The sequence below is a fragment of the Danio aesculapii genome, chromosome 14 (genome assembly GCF_903798145.1).
Source record: "Danio aesculapii chromosome 14, fDanAes4.1, whole genome shotgun sequence".
Lineage (NCBI taxonomy): Eukaryota > Metazoa > Chordata > Actinopteri > Cypriniformes > Danionidae > Danio > Danio aesculapii.
In genome coordinates this window covers 35,611,586-35,629,597 of record NC_079448.1, presented here as the reverse complement: position 1 = coordinate 35,629,597, position 18,012 = coordinate 35,611,586, and the positions used below count along the sequence as shown (strand labels likewise).

At 35.5% G+C, this 18,012-nt stretch overlaps 1 protein-coding gene across 1 annotated transcript; it reads right to left on the bottom strand.

Annotated features, from left to right (window-relative positions):
• Nucleotides 1-325: 325 nt before the first annotated feature.
• cul4b (cullin 4B) lies at nt 326-16,620 on the bottom strand. The gene is made up of 20 exons (XM_056471967.1): nt 15,726-16,620; nt 12,960-13,075; nt 12,779-12,882; nt 11,319-11,388; nt 11,150-11,223; nt 10,850-11,012; nt 9,370-9,459; nt 8,955-9,037; nt 8,798-8,865; nt 8,591-8,709; nt 8,297-8,489; nt 6,687-6,791; nt 6,470-6,580; nt 6,285-6,370; nt 6,084-6,191; nt 4,499-4,612; nt 3,710-3,815; nt 3,444-3,616; nt 3,191-3,343; nt 326-1,519 (listed from the first exon to the last, which is right to left on the bottom strand). Exons 1-20 carry the CDS (start codon nt 16,186-16,188, stop codon nt 1,424-1,426), a joined length of 2,595 nt encoding a protein of 864 aa, XP_056327942.1. The 5' UTR covers nt 16,189-16,620; the 3' UTR covers nt 326-1,423.
• Nucleotides 16,621-18,012: the final 1,392 nt, after the last annotated feature.

Below are 18,012 nucleotides of genomic sequence, written 5' to 3'. Positions count from 1 at the left end.
CTTATTGGTAAAGTCCGCCCCTGGACATATAACAATTAAATGTATCCAAGTATTTGTAAACGATGTAATAACCTTGATAAAACTATTAAGTGTAGTTTAGTAAGTGCAACTAATTGACTATCTTAGTATAAAAATCGTAGTCAAACTTATGAAAAAATAAATAAATAAATCCGTCGTCCATATTTTTTTCCTAAATGTAAAGAAATACTGCTCATTTATGATGTCAGTTGCTTCTCTGGTGCTTTCACCCTCATCATTTTAAAATTGACGTTCCCGTTTTTCATAACCCAGATTTTATTTAGCAAAGATGACCAGAAAGACAAGATCATGGAAACACATACAGTTGTTTATTCTGAGGCAATAAAAACAAGCATACTTTTTTTTCCAGACACTGGACAACTGTCCACTTAAGAATGATTTCTCAAAACACCATTGCCAAAAATTCCACAGACAGATCCAGTGATGCCACACAGAGGAGCTTCTCAGTATACGGGCCTAATTCAGAACTCAAGGGAGATATAGATATATTCATATATAAACTTGGAAACACTAGAATGATAAAATGGCGCTGCTGTGCTTGTTGTTCGGAGTTTTCTGAAGAAAGAATTAAGTTGCAATGAAGTTGAGTGTGTCAAACATCAAAGTTGTGTAAAATGTATATACAAAATAAACAAGAGGAGAAAATGTGAGAAGGTGTAAGCAGGGAGGGGGAAAAGGACGATGTACAAGTTAGTGTTTAGCAGCGTTAACATTCCTACAAACAAAACAAGTGCTTGGTTTTATCTAATCTTGGCACATACTGTGAAATTTCCCATCAGCCTCAGTTGTTCTAGTTACCGATAAATCACATTCACAGAACATAAATTGCTTGTTACCAATCAGCTGAACCTTTTTTCGTACAAATCAATCTAATGTTGGCAAAGAGAAAACCTGTTTTCAGTGTTCATACACTGCTACCCAATACAACATAGACCGAGTTCAATTTGATCAGTCTGGTTCTGGTTTTCTTTGCACTGGTAATACATCACGTTGTGAGATATTTGCATGGGTAAACAACGAAAACAAAAATGAAAAAACATGCTGGCAACAAATCATAGCATGGAACCAAGTCTGTAAATAAATAACATTTAGTTTTAAGCTTGGGATAGTCCGATTCTCAAAAGCTTTTTAAACAAAATATTTCTTTTTCTTTTTTGTAACTGGACATCAAACTCACCCTACCCTGTCAAAGCCATGAAGAGAAACCGATTGAGTTGTTGGTCACTGGGGTGAAGATGGTAAAGTGAACAAAAACTGGAGCAAGGGCTTCCAAGTACTAAGGGAAGTAAACAACGTCACTGAGAACAGCCTCCTCCTGTCATTTCTAGCACTCCTCATCTACCACTCTTCTTTCCTCTCTCTCACAATCTCTCTCTCTCTCTCTCTAAGCCACATAGTTGTATTGATTGGGATTCTCCTTATCCCTTTCCATGTAGTCCCTGTCAATAAGTGACTCTATCCTCTTCTTCAGATCAGCAGGCTGTAAAAAGAGAAAACAACATTTAATAGCAGTCCTGGGTGTGTTCTTTGCGGCAACTTTATTTTTAATGACATAGATCTCATATTTTAACGTTTTTATGCTAAAGAATAGAGCACAAATATGGTTTATTGGTTATTCAAGTACAGTCTAAATGATTATTATTAATTTCCCCTGACTGTAATAGTGATTTTTTTGGCCAATCTGCCATTTAAATTCAGAAAAGCCTTATTTTATTGTAAGCTTTTAAATGTTATTTATTCCTTTGACCATGAAGCTGAAATTATAGATTACTGCATTTAGTGTCAGCTTATTTAAAATTATTTATGAAGATGTTTATACACTCACTGGCCACTTTATTAGGTACACTTGTCCACCTGCTTGTTAATGCAAATTTAGAATCAGCCAATCACATGGCAGCAACTCAATGCATTTAGGCATGTAGACATGGTCAAGTTAATCTGCTGCAGTTCAAACAGAGCATCAGAATGGGAAAGAAAGGTGATTTAAGTGACTTTGAGTGTGGCATGGTTGTTGGTGCCAAACGGGCTGGTCTGAGTATTTCAGAAACTGCTGAGCTACCGGGATTTTCATGCACAACTTTTCTGGGGTTTACAAAAAATGGTCTAAAAAAAAAAGAGAAAAGTTGTGTTGTCATGTGTGTTTCTCAGTGTTGTTATCAGTGTATATTTCTCAGTGTTGGGCCCATTAGTACCACCTGAGCATTGTGTCAACACCACAGCCTATCTGAGTGGTTGCTGACCATGTCCATCCCTTAATGACCACAGTGTACCCATCTTCTGATGGTTACTTCCAGCAGAATAACAAGCCATGTCATGAAGCGTGAATCATCTCAGACTGGTTTCTTGAACATGAAAATGAGTTCACTGTACTCAAATGGCATCCACAGTTACCAGATCTCAATGCAATAGAGCACCTTTGGGATGTGGTGGATATGGACCAAAATCTCAGAGGAATATTTCCAGTACCTTGTTGAATCTATGCCATGAAGGATTAAGGCAGTTCTGGAGGCAAAAGGGGGTCCAACCCGGTACTAGTAAGGTGTACCTAATAAAGTAGTCAGTGGGTGTGCATAATTCTATATAAAATGTTAAAATATTACATATATTAGAAAAATATACATTGCTGAAAGCAAATATATCAATATATTTGGTTATAAGACAATACTACTTTTCTTTTTTTACATTTATCAGTCAGTTTTTGCCCAGTTTTTCCATTTCAAGATCTAAAATAGCTTATTTCTTAACTCTTTGCTTAAAGGGATAGTTCACAGAAAAAGCTTAATTCTGTCACTATTTACATCTTAAAGTGTTTGAGTTTTTTCTTGTGTTGAACACAAAGGAAGATATTTTGAAACATGACCTCAGTAGTATGTATCTCACTATGGATGTCAATTGTCAATGTTTACCAACATTTTTCTTCTTTCATGTTCATCCAGAATTTTTTTTTTTTAAATGTTTGAAACAACTTCAGGGTGAGTAAGTTTAGGTAAATTATCCCTTTAATGTTTTATTCTTACATCATAAACAAAACAAAGCATTCATTTACTGCATGAGATTGGTTGCACACACCACACCTCATCTATGCTGTTGTTTTAGTGGTGCTGTGGTGCTCAAGACCACTGTAAACACAGTACAAAAACTGTGAGCTCACCTTGACTGGGAACTTAAGTTGGTTGTACACCTCAGACACCAGAAGATTATGGCTGAGAGTTTTCCTCATCTTCATGATTCGAACAATGGCAGCATCGATTTGGTACTGACGGTCCTGGAATACTCTCTCTGTAGTGCTGGCTTGCTCCTCCACCTTTGAGGTACAGCAAAAAGAAAATTAATTTAAAAAAAGGAAGCATGAGGCGAAAACTTTTACATGACAGCAATGAAATAGCAGGTATACAGGACAGTACCGTTTCTTTCATCTGGATCTGGTTGATTTTAATCCTAAAGAGTTTGTGTTTGAAATCATCGTTGCATGAGAACTTGTCTCCATCCTCCACGTCTTTACTCTTTGGGATTTTTGTGAGGACACGTGCCTTCCCGCAGGCCAGAGACTGCAGAGTCCGCCTCAGCTCACTGTCCTCTGCAAGATATATTTCAATATAACCGATGTTTACAAATTTGACAAGACAGTGGTTGATAAGAGAAAATACGTGTGTGTCACAATTTTCCATACCAATGCCTGTGGCCAGTTTAATGTCCTCCAGAGAGAATTCCTCCCCTTCATTAAACATAAGCAGAACTAAAGTCTGAAACAGAGACACCTGCAGCTCTTTTTTGCCCTGTGAAAAACAAGAAAAAAAAATTGGGTCACGTTTTTCCCCCTATGCTTATTACAATGGAAAGTGGTTTATTTGTTGCATTAAGGAAGCAAAACTCATCTGGATTGGTGCAAAATGAGATGATTAATTGTGTAGTGCATTACCCACTTTTCACAACTTTTAGTTTGACTTTTAATTAATTAGTTTAGAAAAAGGCAAGCCTACACTTTTTTAAGTGAATGCAACTATAAATTCTATTTTTATACTTGATGTCCTCCACTTTACTGTTCCGAATACTGTTAAAACTCAAGGATATGCTGTGAAATAAGAAACAAACTCATTTATAATGCTTGTAAACATTATTTAACTCTCTTATAAAATTCTTGAAGAAATTATCATATGTGACAAACTCAGTTTTGTCCTCTCAACTAGTGCTGAAACAAAAGATTCTTTTGAAAAATCAACTGATCGAACAATTATTATAATGATTAAAAAAATATTATAAGTGATTATTCCAGCAGTTAATCAGTAGGCTTTGATTAGTTCTGTTGATTCTGTAATGCCATTTTAGCCCTACTCAAAATAATGCTTTGATGCAACTTATTTGTCAGAAAATACAGTAATTACATTTGTCTTCTGTTTATTGTCAGCAACAGTGTTGTAATGAGGCACACTTGATATTTCCAAAATAAAAACTGCATTACCTCTTTAAATTCTGCCTTTAAAACACAATGTCCTAACGTTGATTGCCACTGTAGTTTCCGTCCACTGTGTTTACCCAGGTAAAACGTTTTGAAGATCTCTTGCAATCTCACCATCTTGAAAGCAAATGGTAGGAAAATAATCAATTATGACACACTTAGTTATTAGCAGTACCCATAAAAAAATTAAGGGTACTGCTGTCAAGTTTAATGACAATGAAAATCAAAGCTCTTATTTCTAGGGATGTATTGATTCACCTGACTCATGATTCGATACACGATACTAATGTCACGATACAATTTAGTCATGTTTTTTTAACAAATTATTGGAAACAAATTAAGGTAAAGAGCCCTTTCATGTTGGCGCCAATAGCCTAGTGGTTAGTGCGTCGACACATAGCACCCAGATGCTCACGGTGACCCGAGTTCGATTCCCAGCTTGAGGTCCTTTGCCGAGCCTTCCCCTATCTCTGCTCCCCACACTTTCCTGTCTGTAAATCTCCACTGTCCTGTTAATAAAGGTTAAAACCCCTAAAAAAATAATTATAAAAATAAAAAAAGCCCTTTTATTGTTAAATGCTGCACATTTTTTACAATATATTTTCTGCTATAACTAAATTGCTATTTTAAAAACAAATTCAAAAAAATAATAATAATACAAACTAAAGAAGACTCTTTAATATAAACAAGCTAAAACTGTGATTATGCTGGGATTTTACATTTTTAAAAAGAAATATCAGAATATCTGTATTTTCTGGCATAAGCTGAGATCTTTGCATATTTATAATGTCCCCCACTAATGAAAAAACTCTTTCATTGGGGATTGAGATGGCTGGTGTGGAGAGGTAAGCCTTTCCTAAACCAGAGAGCATGGTGTACAGAGGTGGTCAATAGACCCTCTGATCCAGAAACTGGCATAAAATACTGATTATAAAATTACTAATTATAAAGTAGGATAGAGACAAGAGTTGAACATGATAATGAAGGTGAATAATTAATATTACTTGTATAATTATTTAGTATACGTATGAGTGCAATACACTTAAGACATAATCTAGAATATTTATAAATATTCAATAATAATAAGCAAATTATTAAAATACGCATTAACTAATTTGAAAAGGAGAGGGTAAAAATAGTCTAATACCTGCTTCTGTAACAGAACAACTCTCTCTTTCAGTCTGAAACACATCTTCACACTTTCGCTATGCACCGTGCACTCATTGGAGCAAACAGAGCTGTAAATAGACGTCTGTGACAGTAGTTTTTCCACTGTGCTGATGGTTTATGTGCCTCATATTCGTTGTTCTGTTAGTGTAAGTAAACTTATTTTCATAGAATTTGCACACAGTTTGTTGTTTTGTCTGCGCACTTCACCACTGTCATTTTACTGCCACAACACCTCTTGCTCGCCTCTGATGTGCAGGTAAAGCAAGTTTGCGCCTGTAAACACAGCGCCCCCTCTGTTCAAAAAAATGCATGCCGATTCGTTCAACATTTCTACTGGTTTGAATCATCACATATTTGAATCGATTTTCAACCAGCTCATGGTGAATCATTACACCCCTACATATTTCTCAGAACTGACCTCTGCTGGCAGATGTACTTCCATGGGGACGTATGTTGGCCAATAACCCATAGTGAGGATGTTCACTGTCAGCTCAATGTTACCGGGAATATTTTGGCACTGCATGTGCTGAAGTACAGAATGAAAAAGAGAGATTTGTCAGATGAAAACGAGACACCAAAGAACATGAATAATGGAAATGAAAATAAAAGCTACGTTTACCTGTTTGAACTGCACCATAATATCTTTCGACAGCTCCATGTCTTTGAACATTCCCTCCAGTTTACTAGTAAATGCAGCTCCACATTCTACAAAAAAAGAAACACAACTCACCTTTTTTAGTTTACAGTCTATAGAAAGACTTGCGAGGGTTTGGAATCAAACATAAAGGGAGAAATGTAATTTACCATGCTTCAGTTTTGACAGCATTGATTTCTCTGCATCTACAGAGGCACTCTTTCCTACCAGTAACCTCTTCGCTAAGTCTTTCTTGTAGAAGGCTTCAAAAACATCTTTGCCTTTAAAAAAAAGAAGAGAAATGAAAAAGTCTATGAAGCTTAGATGTTTAAAAATTTAAAACTCTCCAAGGCCTCAGGAACAGAGTATTAAGTTTAAAAGCATTACCGTAAATGAACCTGAATATGATCATTATCTTGTCCAACATTTTCTCCAGCTCCTCATCAGTTGCCTCTTTGTTCCCAGCACGGAGCTTCGAATCCACATATTTTGCTGCAAAACATAAAAATCACAACATTAAAGAAATAATCAGTAAGTCTATTGATCAAATTATCTGTAAGCTCTCAAGAAAAAAAAATCCTCAATTGACTTTTGCTGGGAGTTTCATTGACAGGCAATCTGGCCAATCATCATACCGATATTTTGAACAAACCAGGTGTAGTACAATAATATAGCAGAGATTAACGTGAAAAAGTGCTCAAATGTGATTTGCAACACAGACAGCAGGTAGTACCTAGACACAAAGTGTGGGCAACGAACAACTTCATCCATTCTCCAAACCTGCCCAACACCTGGAGAAGTGTATGTAAAGGATGCACTTGTGTGGATGGCTTCACGATCAATTGAGTATATGTTTGGTTTATTATGCGGTCACATGCTGGACAAGCAACTTGAAGTGTAGAGCTGTCTTTTTCGAAATGCCAGTGTTTGTGAATGATGCGTTGAGGAATCAATGAGAAACATTTTATTAATATTCAGGTGAAATTTTGCTGAACGAGAATCAAAGGTTCGAGTACAATGATCCAAACTTCCAATTAATACTGACTTGTAGGCAATAGTTTCAATTCACACAGTGTTTCTGCATGATTCATCAAGTCAAATTTAAGACCATTATGAATAAAATTATACAGGGCCAATTTTTTCTAATGGCCCGGTTACGCCAATGGAAAAGATTTTTAGTTGGCTCGTCAAAAACAAACAAAAACAAATTCACACATAGTTATTTCTTAGCAACATATATAAAATAGTCAAAACATGCAAGCTTTAGTTGTATACATACACTTTTTCTTTTCTCAAACATGTTTTTTTTTTAACTGACAAGTTTGAAAAACTACAATAAAGATCAGTGTCCTCACCAGGTAGCTTTAAATACATGGAGAACTTTTAAACTAATGTTACTGTAAGGAAGATAATGAAACCATATTATTGGTGAGTTTTATTGACATGGATTGATGTTGATTGAATGAACGCTGATTTCACCAAGTTGGACATGTTCCTGGATTAACATCTATATTGATCCTGGAACAACATTCCAATCAGCCAATCAAAAATAAGGGATATGTTTAATGTTTATGTAAAGTTGAGGCTTATGGTTAGGTTTATGCACTTCTGCATGATTGTTATCCAACTAATATTCCCCTCTGATTTTGAGAATAATTTACAGTTATGCTTGGGTTGTGGTAGGGAATAGGTATGGATTACATTTTCCAACAAAAAATGATGTTCTAGGATGTTAAAATTTAGTTTAAAAAATTTAAGATTTTAATACCCTGCAAAGACCGTTTCACATCCTGAATATATCCCTGGAATGTGTATTGCAGACATTTTGCTTGTTTCTTTCTGAAACCAGTATGTAATTATTACAGAATAATTATTGGAGTGCACAAATTGACAAGAATTTCCATGGCTGATACCAAAAGCTGATCGGAAATAGCAACAAGAATGAAGAGAAGGCAGGGCGTGCATTTTTGCAATGAAAAACAGTTTTATGTACTCACCTATGAGCTCTGCAGGTTTGTTTGGCCGTTTGTTGATAAACGTCTCGAAGGCTTCCTTCATGCCATTTACGAACTTCTCATTCTTCATGAAACATACATCAATTATGTGGTCGACTTTATCCTTGAAATCCAGAAGCTCCTGAACCATCGTCTTGTCTTTCTCAGGGTTGATGACAATTGTGCTTCCAAAGGCCTGAGACACACAAAAAAAGACATTTGAACCTGAAAAAAATCACACATAATATACACAAATGTTTTGTTATGGTGTTATCAATCATCTAGTCCTGCACAGACCTTAATGTACTCGATCCAGTGCTGCAGAAGAACCTGCACGCCACCTCTCACGCGACTGAAGAGCTGATACAGCAGAGACAGATCCTGAATACGGTTCTCATCCAGCAAGTTATTCAAACCTGATGACAAAACAATCAATTCATTATTATCAACTGCCATTTTGAGAAATGGTTCAATGGTTCAGAATTTATTCAGTGCATCTGATACCTTTCTGAAGTATTGCAGTGAGGTGTTCTCCAAGCAGCTGCTTTTCCACTGTGGCAATGAGTGGTTTTCTACAAATACAAAAATTTGCATATACTGACTACTTAGCAAACATAAGAATTAGTTTTGTAAATGTTAGTCATTTTCTTTGCATATTTACTGTGTGCTCTGGTCTAAGTATGTGATGACTCTGTCTGCCTCTTCTTCTAGACGTTTGTTGACATGATGGAGATACTCTGGCACCTGAAACGAAAATATTAAATAAATAAAGAACTCAAATGTTATTATCCTAAATTATCCTGTATTTTTTTATTTTTTAGGAATTTGACAAGCCTTGACCCCAACATATTGCATAGGGATCAAGATTGCTTTGTATGGAAAAGATTGCTTTGTTTGAAAAACAATAACCAAGGGTTATGTACCAAATACATTAAAAGCTATAAGCAAGGGTCTATACACAGAATTTAACAAAAAGTATCACTTCAAATTAACTACCACTTAGAGAGAGACAATAATCATTCTCTGCCCACAGAACCACAGTAATCAAACACAATAAACACATAATATTCCCTCACCTCTCTTTCCTGCATGAGCCTCTGGCCCTCAGTAGCATACAGTCGATTTGTCTCCTCCAGAAAGCGCTGCTCAAATGAATCCTGATAAATCTGTCAGAAAAGAAGCAAAGGTGACATTACAACAAATAATACTGACACTAAGCTAAAGGTTAAATAAAAAATAAAAAAACAAGACAAAAATCTCACAAGACCGCTACGAAAACTGCCACAATTTTATCCACTTGCAGAAAATCAAAAAACTCTGGCTCACTGTACTGAAAATGTCACTATTGTTAAGAGAGAGAGGGAGAGAGTTGAGTTTATTGCCATATCAGCTTCTCTGGCTATGCCTTGGCAAAAACGACAGATCAAGTTTACCACATTTTATAAATATCACTTTTCTATATTTATAAAAATATTTCATCAATAGCAATAAATAATACACAAGAAAATACATAAAGAAGAACTACAATAAGATAAACATCTAAAACAGTTTTTAAAGTCTACTTTTGATAAATATTGTACAATTTTAGAAGGATTCACATTTAAAATTATTTAATTTAAAGTCTCTCCAGATAAGAATCGTTCTCTGCTAACATTAAAAATATGGCATTCCACAAGAATATGTATAGTTTGGTTTCTGTTGCAATATTCACTCTTGTTAAGACTGTAGTTCTTTAGGATGGTCTACTTAAAGTTTATTAATAATATAATAACTTTCATTAATGCTTTAAAAATATGCAACATATGTTTTTTTAATAAAACCTAACGTCATATGACATAATACGGATTAATCCCTATTTAAAAGTATTAGCAAAACTATATTAGCTGAAAATTGTAACAAACAAACATTTAAATAAACTTAGAAACATTAACATTATTTCGGCAGCTTTCATCAAGTCAAATTTAAAGACTTTAAGACCATTTAAGGCCATTATGAATGAAATTTTAGACTTGTACAGAGCTGAACACTTTTTGTTTTTTGTAATGGTCCCGTTGGGCTAATGGTTATTTCTCAGCCACATATTTTAATGTTCATTTTTTCAGCATATTTTTTAACCACCTGCATTTCTGTTGTAAAACCCTAGGTTTCATGCCTATTTATAAATATTACGTCCACTCTACCTTCTGTAAATAGTTTTTGTATAAATGGAAGATCATGTAAAGGGATATATTGCCATGAAAATTTTCTTTTCCTGATAGAGAACCTTCTGTAAAAATGTCTAACAATTGTTGTGATTGTATATCTTTCCAATAAAAAAAGTTTTATTTAAATATATTTTTGGTAATTGGATGGGTGTTGGCCTGATTGGGTAGCTTTAGTTGGACAGATCAAAGTTAAGGCCTTTTTGAAATGATTTAAGACCTACAACACAATATTTCAGTGAATTTAGGACTTCTTAAGGTCTAAATTTTTGTTTTTTAAAATTTAAGACACTTTAAGACATCCTCAGGCACACTAATTAATTTAAGCCCAAACTTTAAAATAAAGTGTCCAAACCTGCAGGTCGGAGAGCATGCTCAGAAGACTCCTTAGGAGGCTGCGGTCTACGGCCTCACCGCTTCGCTCCCTCTCAATAAGAAGCAGAATCCCATCGATTGTCTTACTCTGCACCTTCAGGTCGCTGATGATATAGAAACGAAACAACTCCAAGCCCATGTCCCTGAAGATGAGGCACAAGAGTATCTTTAATCACCAGTGGCAGGAGCCGCAAAGCACAGGTAGTAAATAAAGACAGCAGCAAGGGTGACCGTGCAAGTGTTACAAATTCAAAATCCTTCTGCAAGAGTGGACACTCACCAGATTGATGGCAGCATTGAATTTTGTAAAACATATGTGCGATCCAGAAACAAAAATATACTCCTAATCATGATCTAGTAGACAGAAAATGCAATTCATTAAAAAAAGACAACATCTACTTTAAATAAAAGCAGAATTAAAGGCATCTAGAGAAAATTACTCCACTAACCATTTGTCTGCAGTGATCTTGCCAACATTTGTCTATTTTCTTGAGGAACAAAACACTGTCTAGGGCATCCGTAAAGCATGAGTTAAGAAATTCTTTCACACCAGTTAAAATTAGCTTGGGAAGGCAAAGACAGTCTAAATAAATAACCATTCACTTAAATTTTTTTCTGAATTTCTCTGAAATGTTTTCCTAAAATTTTCAATAATAAAGCATGTCATAGTTTTCTAGCAAAGGTGTTTTTTGAGGTCAAAATTACAAGTACTGAATAATTTATTTTTAATTTAACTGAATATTATTTTAACATATAATTTAACTGAACATTATTTTAAAAAAGCAAACTTATTTTTGACATTTGCACTGTCAAGTTGGGATTATAATAAACCAGGAGCCACAGTTGTTCAGAGCAAATGATTTCATTGCAAAGTTTAATCCTAATTTAATAGTGTGAAAGATTTTTGATGTGTTTTCAAGACCTGTTGAAGAGTTCAAGTCAATTTAAACTATTTGAATACAAGAAATGATAGGTTGTCACTTTAACAAAGAATGATTTTTATTTAAACTGTTAAACTCCACTGAAAACCATAAAGTGCTGTTTATTTAATTTTTAACATTGTTCTATTGTTTACATCCATGCTTTAATCTGTTGATTATATCTATACATGTATACAGATAGATAAATAGATAGATAGATAGATAGATAGATAGATAGATAGATAGATAGATAGATAGATAGATAGATAGATAGATAGATAGATAAACTCTCAATCAAAGTGAAATGATGAATTCTTTCCAAATACAGTTACTAGAGTTGTCCTGTGAAATTATACTCATATCGAAACATAAAATCGCAGAAAGACAAAATACTGCAATGTCAATTTTTTCCAATATCATGCACTCCAATTGCAAACATTCCAGCTGCAACCCATCACTGGGAAACATCCATACAGACTCATACACTACGGACAATTTAGCCTACCCAATTCACCTATACCACATGTTTTTTTGGACTTGTGGGGGAAACCGGAGAACCCGGAGGTTGTTCAAGTGTAAAACAAGATGAAAGACCATGTAACCGCTAGCACCGTAAGTAGCAACAGGCTAGCGCAGAAATTCCATTGAAAATTCTGGGGTAAAATAAATTGTCATATTTTAAAGACATGGCAGAGGGAAATGGAATTTAATGCAGTCCTTCTTGTCTGATCTGAGACCCACTTTATATCGTATATCTAACAGGCAGTGAAGATCGCTGATTTTTAAAGAAATCAGATCTTAAGCCCTTGGGCTGCCTGGCTGAAAATTAAAGGTCTAAGTGCATATACCCCCATTGAAAAGAAATGTAGAACTATTGGCCTGCAGAAATCTTTGTGTTGAGCCCTGGTTTGTGTTCCTTTCTTTCACTCAAAGGCTAACAATCCAGCAATTAAATAAATAAATACAAAGTGTAGCAATGAAAAGGATATTCTCTGAACTGGTCAATCTGTGCCTTGATGTGGTCTTCACAAACCACTCTGAGCTGTTTATACAGTTTGGCAGATATCTTATGAGAGCACAAGTTTTCAACAGCCTGAAAGAACAAAAGTATGCATTACATGCCATGTATAATATTACAAAATAATAAAGCAAATTTATTATAATGCCTACCTGATAGAGCTCCTCTAGATTGTACTTTATTGAAGTGCTGTTCTGTATGGCCTCTACTGCCTCCTTCAGTTTCTGCCAGGTCTCATTTGTGTAATTCTCTGGTAATTTGGGCTTTTCTGAAAAATTATAACGTATAAAAAGATGTGTAAAAACAGTTAGGACACATAAGAATATAAAAAAACCTTAGTGTTCAGGTTCAATGTCAGGATTTAATGATACAGGATTAACGAAAACAAGTTCCATAATAAAGCATATAGCCAAAGGGTGACGAAACACCAAAGCACATTTCAATAACAAGTGAAAATTGGTTGTTTTTGCGTTATTTAGAGCAAATTTGTTCTTCCGGTTTAAAAAGACATTGAAGCAACGTCACAGTAATTAGATTATTGTGTAAATTCCAGCGTGGAGATTGGCTGTCTGTACCGGCTGGTCCAAAGCGACACCGTTGAGTTTTCAGCACATCTGTTCATTAATTCATAAGAAAGACTTGGTTCGAACCAATCAGCGCGCTCTATTGTAAATGAGATGCAACTTTATTAATATGCATGATATAACTTCGAAGACTCTTTTACCCGTTACAGTGTTCAGAGAGATGCCATGTTGTGTTGCCAAACACAATTCAAACAAGTAGTAGAATTGTTCGGAGACATGAGTAGTCAGTGTTGCGTTTATAAATGTGCAGCAACGAAGGTTTTGTTTCCATTTTCCCATGATGAAAGCACCGATCGCATGTGGACCCACATGTGTGAATTACAATGGTCTGCTAACACGCGACAGAAATATGTTTGTAAGGAACATTTTTTACCCGAAAGTTTTTTGAATCTGGAAATGGTGAAATACGGATTTTAAAAAAGTCGTGGTTCCAGTTGGTGTTGATTGTCATGTCTCTACTTACTTGATAAGTGTGCGATCAATATTCTTTGCTTATGTTTATTTAGATGGCAAAGTCAGTTAGTATCGTCAGCAGTACTTTTTCAGTTTTTGAAGACATACCTTAGTCTAAATGATTTATTTTCTATGTTTACAGTAATATCACTACAATATAATGGACTGAAAATCCTTCAAATCCACACCGATTCACTGTCGATCTCCCCTGCGTCTGTGTTACTGCTGTGAAAATCAGCGTGTGCATGTAATGAAACTCCCCTTTTCATGCAAACCCTTCCCTCTTTCTCCACTCGACACTCACACTTAAACATATCTGGATCATCCACTTTCCTGACTTTTTTCAAACTAGGTGTGAAAACAACCTGCTGAGACAGAGGCCTTTTAATGGCCCTTTAATAAATAAATCTGCTGCTTCTCTCTGTTCAGAGATATAAGTTATGCAAGCACTGCAACAGGGACTTACCCCACAGATCCAAAATAGCCCCATTATAAACACTTATCAGAGTCTTATAACACATTATCATAGGCCCCAAGAAGACAAAGGATTCTCATTTTAAATAAAAAATGTATTTAAAGTGAAATTATTTATTATATTTAGAATTAGATTCAAGTGAAGTAAATCCGATTTCAGTTATTGCAATACCAAACCATTTGCTATTTAAAGTTAAGATGTTTGACATTGCATTAATAATTCAAAGTACAGTGCTCCTAACGTACTAATGGTCCAAAAATTAGTAGCCCGAATTTATGTTAGGGAAAAATATTAAATAGCATTTTAAAAAATAGCAAAAATCAAGAGAAACAAACAAATATATTCAATTTTGCTGAAATGTTGTAGTTTGTAATTATTTTTTTTGCGTGAATTTAAATGTATTAGCTTTCCATTTCTAAATATGTTCAGTGACTAAAATATTATTTTAATAAATATATCTGTTTAATAAATCTGTTTTGTTGAAATGCACCAATATATATTACCCATATTCACTGAGAAATGGATAAAAAATACTCAATTATGCTGAGCACAGTATATAAATGTAAAATAGTAATTATCCCATGAATGCTCAAACATAAGGAACATAATTGAAACAACAGATACACATAAGATGTGAAACTAAATTATTTTTAAAATATGTTTTACTCGTAAGAAAAGAAATGTCACAGTATGAGCCTCAGACCAAAGACAAACTGCACCATACACTCAAAAGCACAAAGCATTATGGCAACAATGTACAATAATGTTTAATTTGTTAGCATTATTACCTTTAATTTAATATATGTTAGCATAAACCGGTTATTTGTAGAACCAGAAATATAGCTACATTTTTATTATGCTAAATGTTAATTCCAACTAGTTTCTCCATCAAAAAGTAGCAAAACTTTGTTAGCATTAGTTATTGCATTATAAACATTTTTTAAACATTAACATTAATTAATAAATGCACTGCTTTTATTTTTAGTTTAATGTATAAAATGTTACCAAATTAGATCTCATTGCATAGTTTTACACGTACTTTAACTCTTTGAAAATATAAAACATACAATGAAATGAAATGTAAACAACAGGTAATATCCATAAACAAATACTCAAGCAGTGAGACTTTTTTAGCAAAAGTGGCTTGTCTTCATAAAATCAAGTTAAACTCTATAATAAGTGTGTTTAGATAGAAAGATCTTTGTTATAATTTGTGGCAGTATCATTACATTTCCTTTAATAAAGAGTTTTGCTTTTGTTTACCTTTACATGAGGCCATGGCTTCAACTCATTTATGGACTTCTCAACTGCGTTTGGCCATAAACGCAGTCTAGACAGACAGCTAGCTAAGTTTTGAAACACAGCCCCAGATATTTTCCCTTTATTTTTACAGATTTATCCCCTACCTTTAAAGTTCTTGATAACAAGTTTCTTCGCAGCACCGGGTTTACTGTTGGAAAAGGTGGCGGAACCCGCAGACTTGGTCAGTCCGTTAGCATGATGCCCAACACCGCCGGGCAGAAACACATTCCTCGCCTTTGAACAGGACTCGGCTGGGTTACAGGACTCCTCGGCCATCTTCACATCCAGTCCGATCAAATCCAGCGGGTCCTCGAACCTCAACTTCTTCTGGATGTGCTGCTGCTGCTGTTGTTGTTGTGAACTGGAAGAGCAGGACGTTGTGGAGGAGGAATTACAGATGGCTTTAGGAGACGAAGATATTGAATCAATGTCTTCCTTGTCTGAACTGTTGATTTTCCTCTTCTTAGAAGACGTTAAGCTACTGTCGTTGTGAACATCAGAAGCTGCCGGTCTGGGCTCTTGGGCTGGCGGTGGGGGATTAGGGGAAGGTAAACCTGTTGGAAACATGAAAAAAGAAATTCTAAATCAAATCGCTAATCTACTAATGCTACGATCCCGGGTGCGGACGCTTTCTATTCCTCGGTCTCGGTCGGGGGAAGTGCAAGCTCGCGGCTCCGTGTATGAATAAGGAGAAAAAAAGATAAATTGAAAAGTGCAGCCCCACTTGGACCCTTCTCTGTTCTTGTTATTGCCAGCAGAGGAAAGATGGTTGAATACTGCTTCCTCTCGCTCGAGCACACTCCGGCGCGCGGCACAAAGTCCGTTGGATTACAAGCTGCTTTTCGCCGAGGGCTGTTTGCGTTAAAGCATTCTGTCGGATGTCGTCTGTCCGCTCACGAGACTGGTTGGTATTTTAGGTTTTTAGTCAAAGTCCGCGGGGAAATAGTAACTTTTCTAAGAGGCGACGCTGACCCGCCGGAAGTACTTTCGACCGTTGCTCTGCGCAGCTGCTGTTGAGGCACGTTGGATAAGCGCAAGGCCTGACGGTTCCGATGCGGCACCAGAGGGCGCCAATGCACCACCAGCAGTCCACACAGTGAAAGTAGTGCCTTTTTGCCAACCCCAGCGTTATGTTAGTGGCTGTTTTTTCCCCAATTGATTTCCATTAAAATCACTTTTTTGTTTCCAAAGCCATGACAGCACATAATCATGAATTCTTGATTGTTGGTGGTTTCCCTGTTGACAAGAGGTAAAATGTGTCATTTTTACGGTTGATCATCAGGTCGCAGCAGATAGGCCTGTGGCCTGTGCAAAAAAGTTTCAGGCTTTTACATGGATTTCTTTGGAGTAAAACAGCAGATTATTGTGTGCGTGTGTGTGTGTGTGTGTGTGTGTGTGTGTGTGTGTGTGTGTGTGTGTGTGTGTGTGTGTGTGTGTGTGTGCATAAATACACTTACTGTTTACTATGTTCTGAGAGCTGAGCTGAATTTTGATTTTCTCAGACATGTCAATATAAGTGCGCAAACGTCTCACAGACACACTTTACTCCACACAGAGGGCAGAAACTAAGCATTTTTGCACTTCAACTGATGATCAGCAGTAAAAAGAAAAAAATGACATTTTCCCAACAGGGAAAACTAGCAACAATCAAGAATGCTTGCTTATTTGGGGATCCATGGATTTGCAATCACAAATGACATTACAAACATAACAAAAGGGTAACACATTTGCCCAGTGTATTAACTTTTTTAACTTTCAAAGCATTTTCCCAAAATATGTGTGAAATAAGGATTTGTCTCCAAAAATCTTTCCATTTGCTGAAACACAGAGAAAGTTGTGGCCAAATTTAGACTCAAAATCACCCCAGAGTGGATGAAAACATCCCGAACAGCACACAAGGGATAAACACAGTTTTTAAAGAACAACAAAAAGAGATATTTATTTAGATAGAAGTCTGATTTTGAGAAAATATAAGGGTTATTGAGTTTATCAACTCTTTTACTATAATTACATAAATTATGAAATTAAGCAAAACAACTACATATATAATATACAAATATTGTGAGAGTGATTTATCATCATTGTTGTACACTTATCTTCATATATTGCTATTCATTCTACAGGAAATTATTGATACTTTTGTTTTCTCCATGACTTGTCAGACTCTTTGGACATTTTAAATAATCAGGGGTGTCACACCTAAGGACAACAAAACTTAACAACTTTATAGTGGTTCCAAAAAGGTTAAACATGTGGTGAATTCTGAGACAAAAACATCATGCACATCATGGGCATCACTGCCGGTTTAGTCACATGGTCTTGAATAGAGTCCTTTAATAAAATAATGTTTCAGTGGGATTGCTGATTTAAATGACCATATAATGTAACATA

Excerpts from the sequence above, each read along its gene's own strand:
- cul4b (XM_056471967.1), bottom strand. The coding sequence starts at position 16,188 with ATGTTTCCAACAGGTTTACCTTCCCCTAATCCCCCACCGCCAGCCCAA. Across the intron at positions 8,490-8,590 it reads ACTGGATCGAGTACATTAAG|GCCTTTGGAAGCACAATTGT; the intron begins GTCTGTGCAGGA and ends TGTGTGTCTCAG. Across the intron at positions 6,192-6,284 it reads TTATGGTGCAGTTCAAACAG|CACATGCAGTGCCAAAATAT; the intron begins GTAAACGTAGCT and ends TCTGTACTTCAG.